The 16386-nt window shown below is 47.2% G+C and overlaps 1 protein-coding gene across 2 annotated transcripts; it reads right to left on the bottom strand.

The window, feature by feature from the left end:
- Nucleotides 1–2865: 2865 nt before the first annotated feature.
- HNRNPL (heterogeneous nuclear ribonucleoprotein L) lies at nt 2866–15591 on the bottom strand. 2 transcript variants are annotated; one of them, XM_054010250.1, is made up of 13 exons: nt 15439–15591; nt 14000–14118; nt 13565–13802; nt 12944–13029; nt 12096–12192; nt 11286–11358; nt 7726–7797; nt 7350–7630; nt 6406–6527; nt 6084–6285; nt 5086–5143; nt 3874–3969; nt 2866–3189 (listed from the first exon to the last, which is right to left on the bottom strand). In XM_054010250.1, the coding sequence occupies exons 3-13, from the start codon at nt 13787–13789 to the stop codon at nt 3131–3133; spliced, it is 1371 nt and encodes a 456-aa protein (XP_053866225.1). In that variant the 5' UTR covers nt 13790–13802; nt 14000–14118; nt 15439–15591; the 3' UTR covers nt 2866–3130. The 2 variants fall into 2 exon arrangements, with proteins under 2 accessions (XP_053866225.1, XP_053866223.1); XM_054010248.1 differs by having other exon boundaries at nt 3874–3981; nt 15439–15590.
- Nucleotides 15592–16386: the final 795 nt, after the last annotated feature.

The following is a 16386-nucleotide window of genomic DNA, read 5'->3' as shown; positions in this document are numbered from 1 at the left end:
AAGGGCTCATCTCTCCCATCCCCCCACAAGGGGGCCCAGCCCCTGCCCACCCCCCACCCCATCCCTCTCCCTGCTGCCCCACCTGCAGCATCCCACTCAGCCCAAGAGAACCCAGCCTTTGTCAACCCCCCCTAAACCTCCCCGCTCATCCCCCCTTTCTGGGGGGCTTTTAGGTTCATTTTCGGATGGCATCGTACAGACCCAGAAGCAGGGCGGGCCCCGGGTTCTGGTGACTCCCAGCTGCGGTTGTGGAGCTGTTGGAAGTAAGGGTTTACTCAGCGATGCCTCCTTAAGGTGCTGAGGCCACAAAGACGCCTTCCCCGACCCACAGTCTAGCGTCCCCTGAACACGCAAGGGGACAGCTTGTTTAATTAAAGGGCACAGTATTAAAGAGGTGTAATTGTGCATGGACAGCTGGGGCAGCTTCATTTAATTTAAACCTGTTCCTAATTGGGTTAAATTAAACCAAATTAAATGTCCCCAGTAGACATTTAAAGTTAAAGGTGCAACTTTTTTTAAAAAAGCATTTAATGAGGCAGAATTTTCTTGCATAGTTGAAGCTTTATAGCATCTGATAGACCATCTCAATTCATGATACTATTCTAAAATGCCAATAATGCACATTGGAAAACCTAATCCCAACTACATATACACAATGAGGGGATCTAAACTACCTGTTCCCACTCAAGAAAGGTCTTAGAATCATTGTGGATAGTTCTCTGAAAACATCCGCTCCATATGCAGCGTCGGTCAAAAAAAGCTCACAGTGTTATGAACAATTAGGAAAGGGATAGAAAATAAGAAAATCTATTACTACTGTATAAATCCCACACCTTGAATATTACATGCAGTTCTAGTCACCCCATCTCCAAAAAAGATGATAGAATTAGAAAAAAGTACAGAGAAGGGTAACAAAAAACGATGAACGGGGAATGAATCAGCTTCCATATTAGGAGAGATATGTTAGAAGTCTATAAAATTATGATTGTCACAAAAATGAATTATTTATCCCTTCGCATAATACAAGAACCAGGACTCATCTAATAAAGATATAGGCAGCAGCTTCAAGTATTTTTTCCACACAATCTGTAGAACCTGTTGCCAGGTGATACTGTGAAGGCCAAAAGGATAAATGGGTTAAAAAGAAGAATTAGATAAGTTCATGGAGGATAGGTCCATCAATGGCTGTTAGCCAAGATGTTCAGGGACACAACCAATGTTCCCTCTAATTTTTCCTACCCATGTGCAGAATGAATTTTATGATGTGCACCAATATGGAGGTGATGTGACACGACCTTCATATTGGAGCACATAACAAAATTCATGAGTTGAGGGTAGGGCAGAGGGATTTGGAGTGTGGAAGGGGGCTCAGGGCTGGGGCAGAGGGTTGGGGTGCAGGGGTGTGAGGACTCTGGCTGGGCCACCGCAGCAACTTGTGGAGCGGGCTAGGTTGGGGCCAGCTGAGGGGCGCCCCTCCCCAAGCCAGGTTTCCTGAGTTCCTGCACGGTGCTAAATAGGTTGCTGTGTGGGCACGTAGTTTACAGGGAATTTAGGACATAATCCCATGCTTTGGGTGTCCCTAAACCTCTGACTGCCAGACGCTGGGACTGGCACCTGGGGATGGATCACTTGATAATTGCTCTCTGTTCATTTCTTCTGAAACATCTGGCACTGGCCATTCTTGAAGACAGGATTGTGGGCTAGATGGACCATTGGTCTGAATACGGCCAGTCTCATGGCTGTGCAGGCCTCCTCCCATTCACTGTCGCATGGCATTGCTACAGTAGCTCCAGCAATTGCTTACATGGAGAAGTAGCATTAAGGAGTGAGTGTGTTTTTAGCTGTTACTTAATATAATTGAAAGAACAGAAACAAGGAAACAGCACCAACTCCTAGTCAGCTTTCTGTACACCGTGTTTTCCAGAACTACTGATGGACACCAGTTTCTGGGTTGACTCAGTCACACATGCAGGGTTTTCAGAGAAAACCTGAGAAGCCTCATCAGGGGCATAGACATCAGAAATCCCACTGAATACTTTTCAAAGAAGGGATTTCCCGCAGTGCCAGACTGCCCGATGGTGGGGGAGGGCCAATCACCCACACCCCAAAGACGGCTGCATTTCCCTGGAGCTGCATAGTAGTAGAACACTTCATGATGAAAGATGCTGTTACTTTAACACCAGATCTGTTTAAGTCATTGTCTGTAACATTCTGAAAAATAATCATCCCAACCTCCTCAATGAATTACATTTCAAAGCATTCATTATTCACTCTAAATCGGACTCAGGAATTCTTTTTTTAGAAGACAGATTCCAGTTTTCTTTTAATTGGCAAGTTGTAGTCTGTGTTAATCTATCATACAGGCTCAGAAAGGGACACTGTCTTTTCCAAAGCATGCTGCGTACTAATGGTGTTATATACATTAACAGGTAAGGTTTCCACCTAAAGCACCATGCATAGTTATGGCATAAGGTTTCCATCTAATGGCAAACAAATCTCCATATCCCACTCATGGTGAATTCTCTTTGAAAACAAGCTTTATTTAGCAGTACAGTTCTCAGTAATAGCACTTCAAAAATTGAAAAAACAGAAAGTGAGGAACATCAAGAACATGCAAGTGGTTCTCTGGATATTAACACTTTATCTCAGGAGAAGGTTTGGGCTAGTTTCAAACTAACTAAGTCTTTCATGTCAAACCTACACTGGTGAGTGATGTCACAAATTGAAGCTCTCACTTACGACTTGCTTTTTGTTCCCTACGATGAATGGGAAAGCCGCAGACCATTCTCAGTTTGCTAATCTCAAGAGCCTAAGGGAACACACTCTTGATGCCACTCTGATATTTAGGATCAAACACAAGTAATATTTATTTTCCAAACGGTTTTATTGAAATGTGCCAGTAACACAGGGCAGCACAAAATCTGAACGGAAAAACAAATCACATGTACAATAATTTTAAAAATTGAAGGTATCTGGGAGACAGACCGCTTCACCTCTCCCAGTTGACATGTCTTCGCTATGGGTAGCCTCTACTAAACTGGAGCATTAAAAAAAGGAATACAAGAACTTTTTCAAAGGCAGCAGAAAGAACGGAAGGAATCCCCTGCTCCTGGCCCAACCTGGGCAGCACTTACGAGGCATGCTGAGCAGTTGAGAAGCAGAGTTTCAGCGTGTACGGGTACGGCCCATCTAAGATGAGAACAAACCAGGATAAAGGTTTATTTTTTGCCCCAGAAATTTACATTTTCATGTCTAGCACCTTTTAGTATAAAGGATCTAAAAGCTCTTTATGTGCATTAAGTCCCACTCGTCCGTCAGGGAGGTTAGAAGTATTCTCTCCTTTTTGAAGATGGGTGGATAGATTAAGTAGGATTGTTCACGGTCACTGAGCAAGTCAATGACAGAGCAGAGAATAAAACCCTCCGAAGTCCCAGCTCCCTCCTAGGCAGCAGGACCCTGCACCCTCCCACCCACACGATCTGTTGAGTGCAGCATGCCGAATTTCAGTTCAAACAGAGGCATGAAGTGGGGAAGATGGGAACGCTCCATCACATTAGTATAGCAACTCCCTCCGACAAAAGCCATGGAAATTTCAGATGACAACGAATCACAGCATTTAATGGACCAGGCTTCTGACCACATCCTGTTAAAACTCGCCGGTGAGGCTTACAGTTGTTTGTATGGGAAGTTGCGATAAGCATCAGCAATCGTAACTGTAGCTTAACCAAGTCTGGCTGCTGACAAGAGTTACAGATGGCTGTCAAAGAGAACAGGAAAGCATATGCTCCATCACGGTCCCCTCTTCCTGAACCCAGACTGACAGATTACGACAAGAGCCCCCCAAAGCTTGAGTGCAAGCACAGCACAGCTTACTTGGATTTTTCATCTGGTAATGGTTCAGGAATGACAGGGTCTCTAGCGCATCGCTTTTTGAATCCCATTCCAACAAACCAGAGGAGCTTCTTTCACCTGGACGGAACACTGGAGGTTACAAGTGTGCGTACATCACTATACAAGCAGGACAAGGTAGGACAACAGCACATTCTAATGATCCACATCGCTATACAAGAGCTCTGCCCCCCTTCTGATCGGCCCCTGCCACCTGGACTGGGAACACTGCAGAGGATGCCTCGTGCAATGTAACAGCAGCTCTGAGGGAGCAGCAACACCTCCCTTAAATGCATATTATTGAATTTGCTCCTAAGGAGGGAGGCGTTAATTGTCAGAGTTTAAGGCCAGAAGGGACCACCAGATCATCTAAGAACATAAGAACAGACACACTGGGTCAGACCAAAGGTCCATGTAGCCCAGTATCCTGTCTTCTGAGGCCAGTGCCAGGTGCCCCAGAGGGAATGAACAGAACAGGTAATCATCAAGTGATCCATCCCCTGTCGCCCATTCCCAGCTTCTGGCAAACAGAGGCTAGGGACACCATCTAGTTTGGTCTCCTGTCTATCACAGGCCACCACCGCCACCCAGCCACCCACACCCCAAACTCAGTAAGGTTCTGTTGGGTTGAATCTAGCGGTTTAATGGGATTGGTTCCACTCGAGCCATTTCCTTACCCTCCCCGTTTTTTTATGGTCCGGTTCCGTTCCATTCACAGGTACTCATTCGTCTTCCCATCCCCTAAGCCAGTCCTCTGATGGAAAGGCAGTGTGACAAGGGGAAATCACGGGGAGCCATGCTTGCTCAGCAGAACAATTCAACCCTAGTGGCTTCTGCTAATGCACGTTCATTCTCATCTCCCTTTATGTGCGGACAGCTTGCTAAATCAAGGCTTGGTGGCCAAGGCGCTAAACTGCAGTTCAAAACTGCAAGTCTAATGATTAAAGCTGGGTGTGCCACTCAAACACAGCAGTACCAGGCAATTTATCACCTGTGACCCAACCTTACCAGCAGGAGGAGTAAGACTACACTAAAACCTGCATTCCAGACCTGACTGTCAAACAGCCACCCACAAGCATCCCCAAGGTTTCCCAGGACAATTTTGTTGCCCCTTTAGTTAGAAGCCCACCTCTGACTAAGCAACCATTTTTTCCTGGTCCCTAAGGGAAGTGTCACCATGTTTAAAGGCTTACTTACTTTTCCCTGAAAACACTTTGACAGAAGCTGGCCTCTTCGCTCCCAGCTCATCACAGATCTAGTGGGAAGACAGACAAGTATTCAGAGATAGTAACACAACAGCTTTGAGAATCAAAGGGTAAATTCAGCTCAATCGTCTATAAGCCAAACTTCATCAGGCCAATAGATTACAAATTTATCCCTCGCCTAGCACAATGGGATTCAGATCCATGAGCGGGCTGCTCAGTGCTATCGTAATACAAATAATTAACACCCTTCCATGTACTCCAACTAAGCGGACACTTTGGTTGCTCGTTACGGTGCCTATATCAGAATGCTCCAGTTGAAAAGTTGCAAGAGTTTTTCCAGTTCAGAAAGGTACCATTGAATAGTCTGGGCACCAAATCAGAAACTAAGTCTTATCAAAACCAGCTATCATATGGGAATTTTATCTTTGCTTTTTTTAAAGCCCCACACACGCTACGGGTCACTGGAAACGTTCGCAATTTACAGCGTAACCCCGCATGTTGTGCCTTATGAAACAGAACACCGCTTACACAGAGCAAAACCGACTGAGTAAGAGACAGAACACGGAAGGCTTCTGCTTGGTGTGTACATGTGCTCATTGAGTGACAATCCCCTCAAGCTCTCAAAGTAGTTCATTATATTAAGACTTGACCACCATTTGAGGTCAAAATTCTTCTGTTTGGCAGAGGGGGAACAAGACAAGAGATGGGAAGTGACCTTGAGCAAGTCAATGATTCAGTGGAAAAGGGTTACCCAGGAAAACTGGGTCCCATTCTCATGTTCTAGCACACATGAACAATAGCTATATTACTGAATGTGTCCTTTCCAACAGAACCCAGAGGAGTCCATCAGGATGGAGTCCCACACCAAGCTAGGAGCTGTATGGAAAAGCAAGGTACGAGACTCAAATCTGAGACTGTACCATGAAGAGGGAAGAATGTTAATCAGACAGCGAAGAGCTGAGGGAAACTGTACAGTCTGATCAAGTTTACCTCATAAAAGTTGTCTTCTGTCACCTCCAGAGGAGCATTGAAGAAGTGAAGCACATTGCTAGGATGTTGGATCCTGTTCTTGGCTGCCTGCTCTGGGGTCGAAAACCTGTTATTTCGAGAGCCACTGAAGTCCTTGTAGCTGCACGAGCCATCCTCAAGCCCGTACGACTGACCAGGCATGATGGCTTGCTGCTTGGATACACTACAAGCAGAGAAATGCACAGCTTGTCACTATATGCATAGCTTTCTGCTGGGGATCAAGCTCCCCACCGTGAGATCTCACAAGACATCAAGACCACAAAGCATCTGGAAAGAGACCCACCACACATTCAGCTTCTGTCCAAACATGAAGTTGTTGTTGAGGTGGGTGATTGCTCGATCGACAGCGTAGCCATCTGCCATCTCCACCATGGCTGCGCCTGGCTTGCTCTTCATGAACTTCACCTAAGATACAACACACCCTTGATGTGAGCACAGGACATTTACATTCTTCAGGAAGATCACGTGGGTTTGAGAGAAAAGGTGGGTGACATAATATCTTTTATTGGACCAACTTCTGTTGCTGAAAGACAAGCTTTCGAGCTTATACAGTTCTTCAGGTCTGTGTAACCTCAAAAACTTGTCTCTTTCACCAACTGAAGTTGGTCCAATAAAAGATATTATGTCACCCACTTTGTCTCTGTAATATCCTGGGACCAATACAGCTACAACACTGCAAATAACCTGGGTTTTACACATTTGAACTAAACTGCTTCAGACCGATACATTTCAGAATCCGCCTTCAAGCTCTGCTTCTTAATTTCACTTCATTTGAGTTTAGTGGATTGCTCCATCCATCCCTTAACCCCCATGCCCCCACCATTTTGAAGACACAAACTCTTCCACGATTGCTGCACTCTTCCAGTCAACCTTGTGTCTCCAGAGGCAGAGGGTACTTTCAGTTAGCCTGCTGGAGACTGTTTGCAAACGAGGAGCTATCACACAGCCCCAGCATACCAGATTTACTCTTCTGGCTTATTTGAGCCCTAATTGCTCAAGCAGAGATCATAGGACGCTATAAAGGAGTTTGCCTCCACAGCCAAATTGCACACCACCAATTTCAAAGCCAAGCCCAACAGACTTGGTGGGAAGCAAGTAAGGCTACTTAGAAACAAAAATCACAAGCCCAAGCACCGGAACCAGAACTCTCTGCCAGACTGTGTCAAGGATCAAAGATATCAGTCTACACAAGACCAGGAGAACAAGCCATTCGTTTTCCCCTCTCACCTTTTCTACATTCCCATAGAGGCAAAAGACATTGAAGACCCTATCACAGTTCATCTTGGACTGGTCTAAGCCATACACCATCAGCACAGGGCTGTCAGCATGAGGGCCGTACTCCGGGGGCGGAGGAGGGGGAGGAGGATGTCCATACTGAGGGCCGTAGCGGCTTGGGCCCCTGCGGTGGCCACCAACAGGAGGGCCCATCCTTCTCCCTTCATAGTGAGGTGGAGGAGGGCCGTAACCCTCATCGTGATAATGACTGTGGTATCCACCATGAGGTCCTCCTGTGGAGACACCAGGAGTAGAGGCAACACGTGAAAGCCGTAAATATTAGAGCAAAACCCTCCTACCAAAGCCACCCTGCGCACCAGATCCATACCGTATTCTGCAGGGTGGTCCCCAAGTAGAGGGGGCTGTCTCTGACGCTTGTTAGGGTTACCGCCAGGATCCCCTAGACAAAGAAGGATGGGTTAAAAATTGAACCAGAGAGGAACAATGCTTCAATAGGTTGTATTCCTGGGGTTTACCTGTATGCTACCAAAGTCATTTAAGTCCTAGCTTCTTTTAAATCACATAGTAACCCCAGCTGCCCAGGAGGTCTTAATCATTTTCTAGCCAACAACTGCCTCCAACACTTTAAGGTTTATCTGGCAGGGGGAGATTAAACTCCCCTCTCCCACAGGGTCTCCATTTCACCCAAGGCCTGGTATTATGAGGACTGACTCTCCTCAAAGGCCAAGGACGGTTGGCTCCAGCTCCCACCAGAGTTTTCCAACCCTGCTCCAAGCACAGACCACATGCCCCTTTGGCTGGGGCAGCGCTGTCTCTGCTGAGATCCAGCCACGGAACTACATGATGCTGCCCTAGGCTAATGGGCCAGACTGGCCTATTTTAACAAGAGGTTAGTTCGTAGGACACACACTTGCAGTTTCATTTGTTAGAACTGCCATCACACAGTCAAGATTACAACTTCTATTTCTGAACCTACACAGACAAGTTACAGCATCTTGTAACGCAATCGGTGTCTGAATAAAATGCTTAGAACAAAGACAGGACTTCCCAGCTTCACCTGAATAGAGAGCTGGGCACATTTCAAAGCTGATTACAAGGTAGCCATGACTGACCGGGGAAAGAAACAAAAGGAAGAGTGTCCCAGTTGATTTCGTGATTCAAACAATACTGAAGTACACCTGCCTCCAGGACACTGCTAATTCTTTATAGCAATGGGGAAAAAAAATATGGCAAAATATCTCCCCACCCAAACAGAGGAAGAGGGAGTAAGTGAGAGACTTATACAAGCATGGTAGCAAAGCAACAGTAGTAATAAGTTAAAATGAGCCATCATGTACAATGCGTAACATTCACGTAACCATACAGTTTCTTTTGTTTTTTAAAACACAACTGAGTTTCATACAGATTTATTCCAACAATCAGTCATTACAAAGATTGAAAAGGGCTACTTACAGCAGGAGTACACAGTACAATGTCCATTGTCACATAAAAATTCTGTATTTCTCTTACCATTGGACGCTTCAACAGTGAGTTAGCACAGTTCTGAAAGATGGCGTCCCATCAAACATACACTGCGACCCTGCATCACATGGTTTCAGAGTCATAAATACAAGTCAAAGGCACAAAACTGCTACAAAATTTTTTTTTAAAAAAGTAAAATCTTTAAAAAGGTCTCACAGATGTTTTGTCCTCAGAAGATATCAAGAAAGAGGACATAAAGGTGTATAAATGAGAGTGTTCCTTCCATGTTTCATCTCCTGAATTTGTGTGGTGCTGTAACAAAATGGTGCTTCTGGCTCTGTGTAGTTCTCCAGTGTGCGTGTCTCCTCTGTAATGGAATGTGCCTTGGGTCAAATGCCCCCGTTATGCACGCGTGCACCAGACTGCACACCCCAGCTACAGCCTCTTAGGTATCTGTGTGCCTTTGGTTTGTTTTTGTTTTTTTTGTCTCCACTTGGCGCTGATATGTTGGCAGCTGAGGACTGCAGGAAAGCAGTATAACCAAAAGAACTGCCCTCCCAAACCAAACCATGTTGATATGGAGAGCATCCTATGTCTTGGATGGCCACTGAGATCTATTCCATTCTCCGAAATGCGCTGGTGGACTTGTTTTGAGAACCCTCTGTTCTGTGTTTCCTAGTTCTGTGTACATTCTTGGGTTCAGAGTTTTGTTTGCTTTGATTAGTAAGAATAATGTCTGCTGTGGCATGGTGCGCCTCTTTCTCTCTCTCTGTGCTTGTAGATGTTTCTTGGACCACGGTGTTGTGTTCTTGATGTAATGAGCTCAATCTGCTGCTGTTTCTGGTACGTAAGGATGATGCATGTTTTCTCCAGGAAGAGCTAGTGAGGTTTCTACACTGTGTGGTGTGAGGAATGTGCAGAGGCAGGCCACAGCCAATTCGGGACGTCCACTGTAGTACGGTCCCCCAGGGTTATATGTAATAACTGCTCAGAGCTGGGAAAGGCCAGGAGAATACACCGCCCTCATTTCCCAGCCTCATGTCAGGAAAGCCAAGATGCATCTAAATAAATGCACAGCCCTGCAACTAGCCCCTGCGGCTCTGCACATCTTCTAGTTATGTACCTTGGAGGAGAAATTTGTTTATGTTTTTGTTAAGTCATGTAATGCCATTGCTTGCTTCAGTATATTAATAAGTTTTCTTCTTTTAAAAACAGGGGTGTCCACCACGTGGGAATTACTCCAGCCTGCCAGGCACTTACTCAGCACCTCGGGCCACACTGCGCAGCCCATGGAGGCTGCACCTCTCATCATGAAAGGAGGAGGAAAAAACTGCCTTTGGAGGCAATAATGCAGCATGGCAGGGACTGGCAGGAGTCCTAAGATTCCTTAGAGGAGACAAAAGCAATCTCTCTGAAGGGAGCACACCCAATTCTCGAGGGACCCTCTAAACTTGAATCAGCTGGGACCACAAATAGCTCCACACCCTGGTTTTAAAACACGAAGCAAGACAATACTGCCAAGCAGATTGTACCATTTAAATAAAATAAAAATACAGGGAAACATAAGAGATGCAACCACTTCAACTGATGCGAGAGCTGCTCAAACAGTAACTCAACACCAGCTGTTTATTTCATCCTCCTCCACACAGTATGCATAAGTTTCAAAAACCCAAGCAAGGGGTTTCCAGATAAGCTTTGACCGTAATTGTAACAGTCTGAAGTAGAGATCTATGGCTGCAATTTGAATAATACACATCACTGTTCAGCATCACACAGATTCTGTTTAACTAATTTGCACTCAGTTTGGAAAGGAAAGGGATCTGTTCCTCAATGCTTCCAAATATGGGACCAGACAGTCTCTTACAGATTTTTGCATTTCCCTCCACGTTCAAGTTACATTTGTGTAAAATGTTCACCCACGCGCCTGTGAATTATAACCCATTCCACTATCCTTCAGCTGTGTGATAACTATCCAACAGCTCAAGGAGAATTTTCTTGTTACTTTCTAGCATAATGAAAAGACTAGCAATTGTAATAGCTCAGTTTTGAAAGTCAGGCACGAACAGCCGGTAGCTGCATCAGGTGACAAGCTGTAAGTCTTCCATGTAAGAAAGCCGTGGCACTAAATCCTCGCTTGCCCCTGAAGACTGCCCAGGCCCAGAAACTCCTTAAAACCTTATGCATAAGGTTCCTTAATTCCTAACATTTAACTGATGGAAGTCAGGCAGCAAATACATAATGTAAGCCACCCGTGAGATGCCCTAGTGACAAGCGTTTGATTTTAAGATAAACTGAACAAGCACTCTATTTTGCATTGGCCTACATCATGTTTGAATTTAGGTACAGTTCTAACTGAAGTTAGGAGGCAGGCCAATGGCATTACATAACATGAGTCAGATATGAAGTGCGCGAGTCAACTGACTGACAAAGTTTGTGTATAGTTACAAAGCAGTCCATCAAGGTTACCTTGTCCACTGAGATTGGGGTTTGTGTAATCCCAGGTGTCCTGGTCGTTCTTGAACACATTCAAACGTGTGGGCTGCAAAAACAACCACCCCTACCATTACTCGATTTCGCACGGTCAGAGTTCTAGGCAGGACAGAACAATTAAAAAAACCTATAGGAGATAGCCATGCTAGTGCTCCTTTCACTCAAGGATCTCAATGCAAACTTCACACTAAATAAGCCTTCCAGCTTCCTCAAAAGTTAATAATAATATATGGAGATATACCTCTCTCATAGAACTGGAAGGGATCTTGAAAGGTCATCAAGTCCAGTCCACTGCCTTCACTAGCAGGACCAATTTTTTTGCCCCAGATCCTTAAATGGCCCCCTCAAGGATTGAACTCACAACCCTGGGTTTAGCAGGCCAATGCTCAAACCACTTATTCCCATTTTCAAAAAGAGAGAAGTTACTTGCTGAAGCTCACACAGGAAGTTAGTGGTGGAACCACGTACAGAACCCACAAGTCCTGGCTCCCATTCCTTTGTTCTAACCACTAGAAGAAAACTCTTCCTCCCAAGGATGTAAGGAGAAAGGAGCCCTAAGTTTCCTGCTCTAACGTTGTCTCCCTGTTTATTTTTATATCCACAGAGGTACAGGTCTGTATTTCTGATAAGGAAGACAACATTGTGGAAAAAGCGTGAGTTTGAGAGAGTTAAGCTAGCTTTTCCACAATTCTGATATACAATTTTGTACAGACGCTCTGTATTCAATCCAACATACTGACAGGCGCAACTCATCAAGTACCTATCCATGTTTTCAGTTACACTTACCTTGGCATATTCAATCTTTAGAGTGCAACACCCAGAGTAAATATCAGCACCATTCAGAGATGCCTTGGCTCTCTGCGCACTCTGCACAGAGTCAAACGTTTAGTACATTAAGGAAATCTTTAGAATACTTAGTATATTTAGTACAGACATGTGTAGCAATTCTTTAGGAGCAGGATAATTGATCCAATAACCAATCATGAGGAGATCCTCACGTATGCAGGCTGCTAATGTCTGCTTCCTGTTCTTTCTTCTGCTGTTAAAAGGGCTCCATATAATATTTTGTGCTTGCATAACATTTTACAAACCATGAGTATAATCATAATATCCCTTTTGTAGCTGGAGATTTAAGGCAGAGGGATCAAAGTACTCTTGTCCAGAGTAAACAGTCAATTGTATCAGAGGGGTAGCAGTGTTAGTCTGAATCTGTAAAAAGCAACAGAGAGTCCTGTGGCACCTTTAAGACTAACAGAAGTATTGGGAGTATAAGCTTTCGTGGGTAAGAACCTCACTTCTTCAGATGCAAGTCACTAGTAGGAGCGAGTACAGAACTTTCTTGCTCTGAGCTGCCTGTTGCAGTCACTAAGCCATACCCACAATAAGAATAGTGAATTTTCATATTATTTCTAAATTAAGCATGTGCAAAATGCAAGTCCCCTGTGCCCACATTCAAAATAACGTCTCACTTGGAGTAGAAGCATTCTGACGAGAAGCACTGGAGCGAGAGGGTTTCTAATCTGCTATAATCTGCACACTTCAACAGTTCAGTCTGAACCCAACACTTTGAGTTAGGAACAACTCTAGTGGGATAAAATATGGACAAACATTGAAGAGCACGTGAAAAAGGATATTCCACCATGGCCTGGACCCCATTCTTCCTGAAAATAACAATCCTTTGCACAGGACCACATGGATTGCAAATGGTATACAGCACGTCCTGTGGAAGGGAAGGAGACAAGACAATATAGGAAACGCTTTAAGAAGAGTTTAAGAAATGACATCGCATAGAAAGCAGTCTGCAGCAGACCTTGCCTGCAGCCTCATCACACGATGTGGATACAATTGACAGTCTGCATTCAAAAGCACTGGGATAGCAAGACCACTGCAACTGAGGATTGAGGTTTTATAGAGTCGATATTCTACATGGCTAGCTAGTAATTTTTCTTCATCCAAAACTGCAAATAGACTCTCTCATTTTGATTCAGCTTAATCATTATCCCCTTACATTTGCCTTAGAATATCCCATTCCACCCAGTTAGGCAGGCTTGCACCAACTAATTCAGATACCTAAGCAAGATCCCAAACAAACAGAGGTACATTAATTTTCCAACATGTCTCAAACTTCCTCTTGCATTGGTATATGCACTCAAGTACTCGGGCGATGATGCATTCTGCAGGGATGGACTCAGATTGCTCCAGGGTTAGAGAGGTCTATCACACTAAGGGAACCTGGAATTAGAACCACCACGCACCGTTGTAATCGAATAGATGGGGTTTAGGATAGTGAAGAGCAGCACATTGTTGACTCCTCTTGAATCATCTGTGTCTCCAGGGCGGGATATTTTCTGACTGGTGGAATAGTTGACAAATGCAGGGTGCCCTGCTATGTAGATCTGGTTGTCTGCTGCATAGTTCACAGCATTGCAGGCACCGAGAATATCCTCAAACTCTACCAGGGCCTGTCTCTTCTTAGGCATCACCACCACATAACTAGGGAGGAGAGAACCTAAGTTAGTTTTCAAACATACAGCAAATGGAGAGCAGGCTAATAACATTTAACTGTACTAACAACTATTGTTTTCAGTGTCTAGCTAAAATTAATGCAAGAAGAAATGTGAAAGCTGAACTTAGTACTGACTCATACATTGATCCAAATTCCCTGCTTGATGAATACACGTTTTCCTTACCTGATGGGCCCAAACTCCTGCAGGGCCTCCACAAGATCAGCTTCCACAACACCATCAATCAGCCCCCTGATGTGGACAACTGGAGAAGCTGGAGTTTTGTGGGGATCGTCATAGTTTTCCTAAAGGCAAATAAGTATTTTAAAAGATGTTTTACTCTCTCTCTAACTCAAGCTCACATTTTATAGCTTTAATATGTAAGCACCTGCATTAGTCTGCACCTTACGCACAAAGAGGGGTTTTCAAGAACATTAAGCTAACATGATTGAAACACACACCCTTTTTGCCTGCCAAGAGAGAGACCTTGAGGATTCAGGGATGCTAACCCTGCAGAGACAAGATTGCTGGAGGCCTATAGACTGAGACACTCTTCTTCTCCCAGCTCCACTTGAGGCCCTGCTTTAGAGTCAGTGAAGATTCTCCCAGAATGCTGAGGGACAGCCCCATGAATCCCTACATGGCAGGGAAGCCTCATGCCTTCACACTAGAGATGATCCCAGGCTTTGAGCCCCCAACGCATTGGGCGAACCATCTTTTATTCCCCTCTATGTACCGCCACACAAAGACCGGCAGAGTGTAAACGGGCGGGGTGGGAGGGAGTCTGGACTCGGCCCCTGTGTGCTGCCAGACACCAAGATCCCCACAAGCTTCCCCTGCAGGCCTTGTACTATGGGTGGGTCTGATCTTTGTCCTATGGGCACAGCAGGTACCAAGCTGCCCAGATACCCTGCAAACCCAAGGGAGCAATGGATGGGGGGGAACAAAGTCCCCCTCTTGGCCCTGGCCTCTCCCCATACCCCACTGTCCCCCATCTGCACACCTACCATCTCCCTGCCCACACCCCACTGCCCCCCCCCTCTCCTCCAGCTCTCTGCCCCTTCCCTGCCCGACTGCCTCCTACACAGGCCCCCTCCCCCTGCACCCACTGGGGTCCCATTCCCATCAGCCCCTCAACCCCATGGGCCCCAGGCCCTCAAAGCCTCTCCCCCACCTTCCCTCCCCTCGCTGCTCCCCCCCATCCCCCCATAGTGCCCAGACCCCTCCCCCCTCTCAGCCCCCCACCCCCATGGGCCCCAGGCCCTCAAAGCCCCTCCCCCAGTCCCTCCCCTCCCCCCTCTCAGCCCCCCACCCCCATGGGCCCCAGGCCCTCAAAGCCTCTCCCCTCCACCTTCCCTCCCCTCGCTGCTCCCCCCCATCCCCCCATAGTGCCCAGACCCCTCCCCCCTCTCAGTCCCCCACCCCCTTGGGCCCCAGACCCTCATAGCCCCTCCCCCCGTCCCTCCCCTCCCCCCTCGGGCCCCAGACCCTCATAGCCCCTCCCCCCTCTCAGCCCCCCCACCCCCATGGGCCCCTCCCCTCGCTGCTCCCCTCCCCCCACATCGTGCTCAGGCCCCTCCCCCCACACGCTCCCTGACCTCGCCCCCCCCCCCCGCTGCCCTCACCCCTCCGGCCGCTCCCGGGCCCCCGCCGCCGGGGCCGCCCCCCCCCGGGCCATGCTGCTGCTGCTGCTCCGCGTTCTCCGTCTTCTGGCGCTTCGGGGCCCGGCCGCCCTCGCCGCCCCCGCCGTAATACCGGCCCGAGCCGCCGCCCCCGGCGCCCGCCATCTTCACCATCTCCCCCCCCCGGCCGCTGCCCTCCGCGCTCTGCGGACCCCGCCACCGCCGCCGCGACATGGCGCCTGAATCTGAGCCTGTGCCCGGACACGCCCCTATTGGGCCGGCCCCACGCCACTCAGAGCCCCCTCGACGCTCATTGGCCAGTCCTTTCGCCTCGCCAACTGCCACCCCGCCCTCCGTCGCCATTGGCTCAGCCGTCCCCTGACCGCCGCGCTGTTTCGGCCGCTCTCCTGCCTATCATAGCCCTCGCCACGCTCCATTGGCTGCAAGTCGCGTCCAGCCTCCCGCCCACCGAGCTGATTGGCTAATCTCGCTGTCTGTCTAAACGGCTTCCCACCCATCTTCACTGCCTTTCACAGACTCCGCCTTCTTCTACCGAAAGCCATTGGCTCCCTTCGGCCGCTTCCGACACTCCATTGGTTAGTCATCACGTCACTCAAAACACCCTTGATCCTGATTGGTTTATCCTCTCAACGGTTTTGCCGTTTCCGACACTCCATTGGTTAGTCTGCACGTCAGTCAATAAACTCTGGGCGTTGATTGGTCTGATCGCATAGCTCTTCTGCCGCTTCCCTCACTGTATTGGTTAGTCTGAACGTCACTCAATAAATTCTTCACTAAGATTGGCTTGTATTCCTGCCTGTTAATCCTATTAGCTATTCGCTCACCAGAGAATCCGTGCCCTGGCCACGCTCATTTGCTCAACTGCCTGCCTGTCAACTCCTCGGCGCGCCCTCCTGCGCCAACTTGTCTTGTTCTAGGCTCTGATTGGAG

This window comes from Malaclemys terrapin, chromosome 20, assembly GCF_027887155.1.
Source record: "Malaclemys terrapin pileata isolate rMalTer1 chromosome 20, rMalTer1.hap1, whole genome shotgun sequence".
In the NCBI taxonomy this organism is placed as follows: domain Eukaryota; kingdom Metazoa; phylum Chordata; order Testudines; family Emydidae; genus Malaclemys; species Malaclemys terrapin.
This window is presented reverse-complemented; position numbering and strand designations above follow the sequence as displayed.

Bases quoted from the DNA above. Each gene is read 5' to 3' on its own strand.
- HNRNPL (XM_054010248.1), bottom strand. From the start codon at position 13,789: ATGCCTAAGAAGAGACAGGCCCTGGTAGAGTTTGAGGATATTCTCGGT. The intron at 11,359-12,095 runs GTAAGTGTAACT...TTGTTTTTGCAG, and splicing joins TAAAGATTGAATATGCCAAG to CCCACACGTTTGAATGTGTT. The intron at 7,798-11,285 runs GTAACCTTGATG...TTCTTTGTCTAG, and splicing joins CCCCAATCTCAGTGGACAAG to GGGATCCTGGCGGTAACCCT.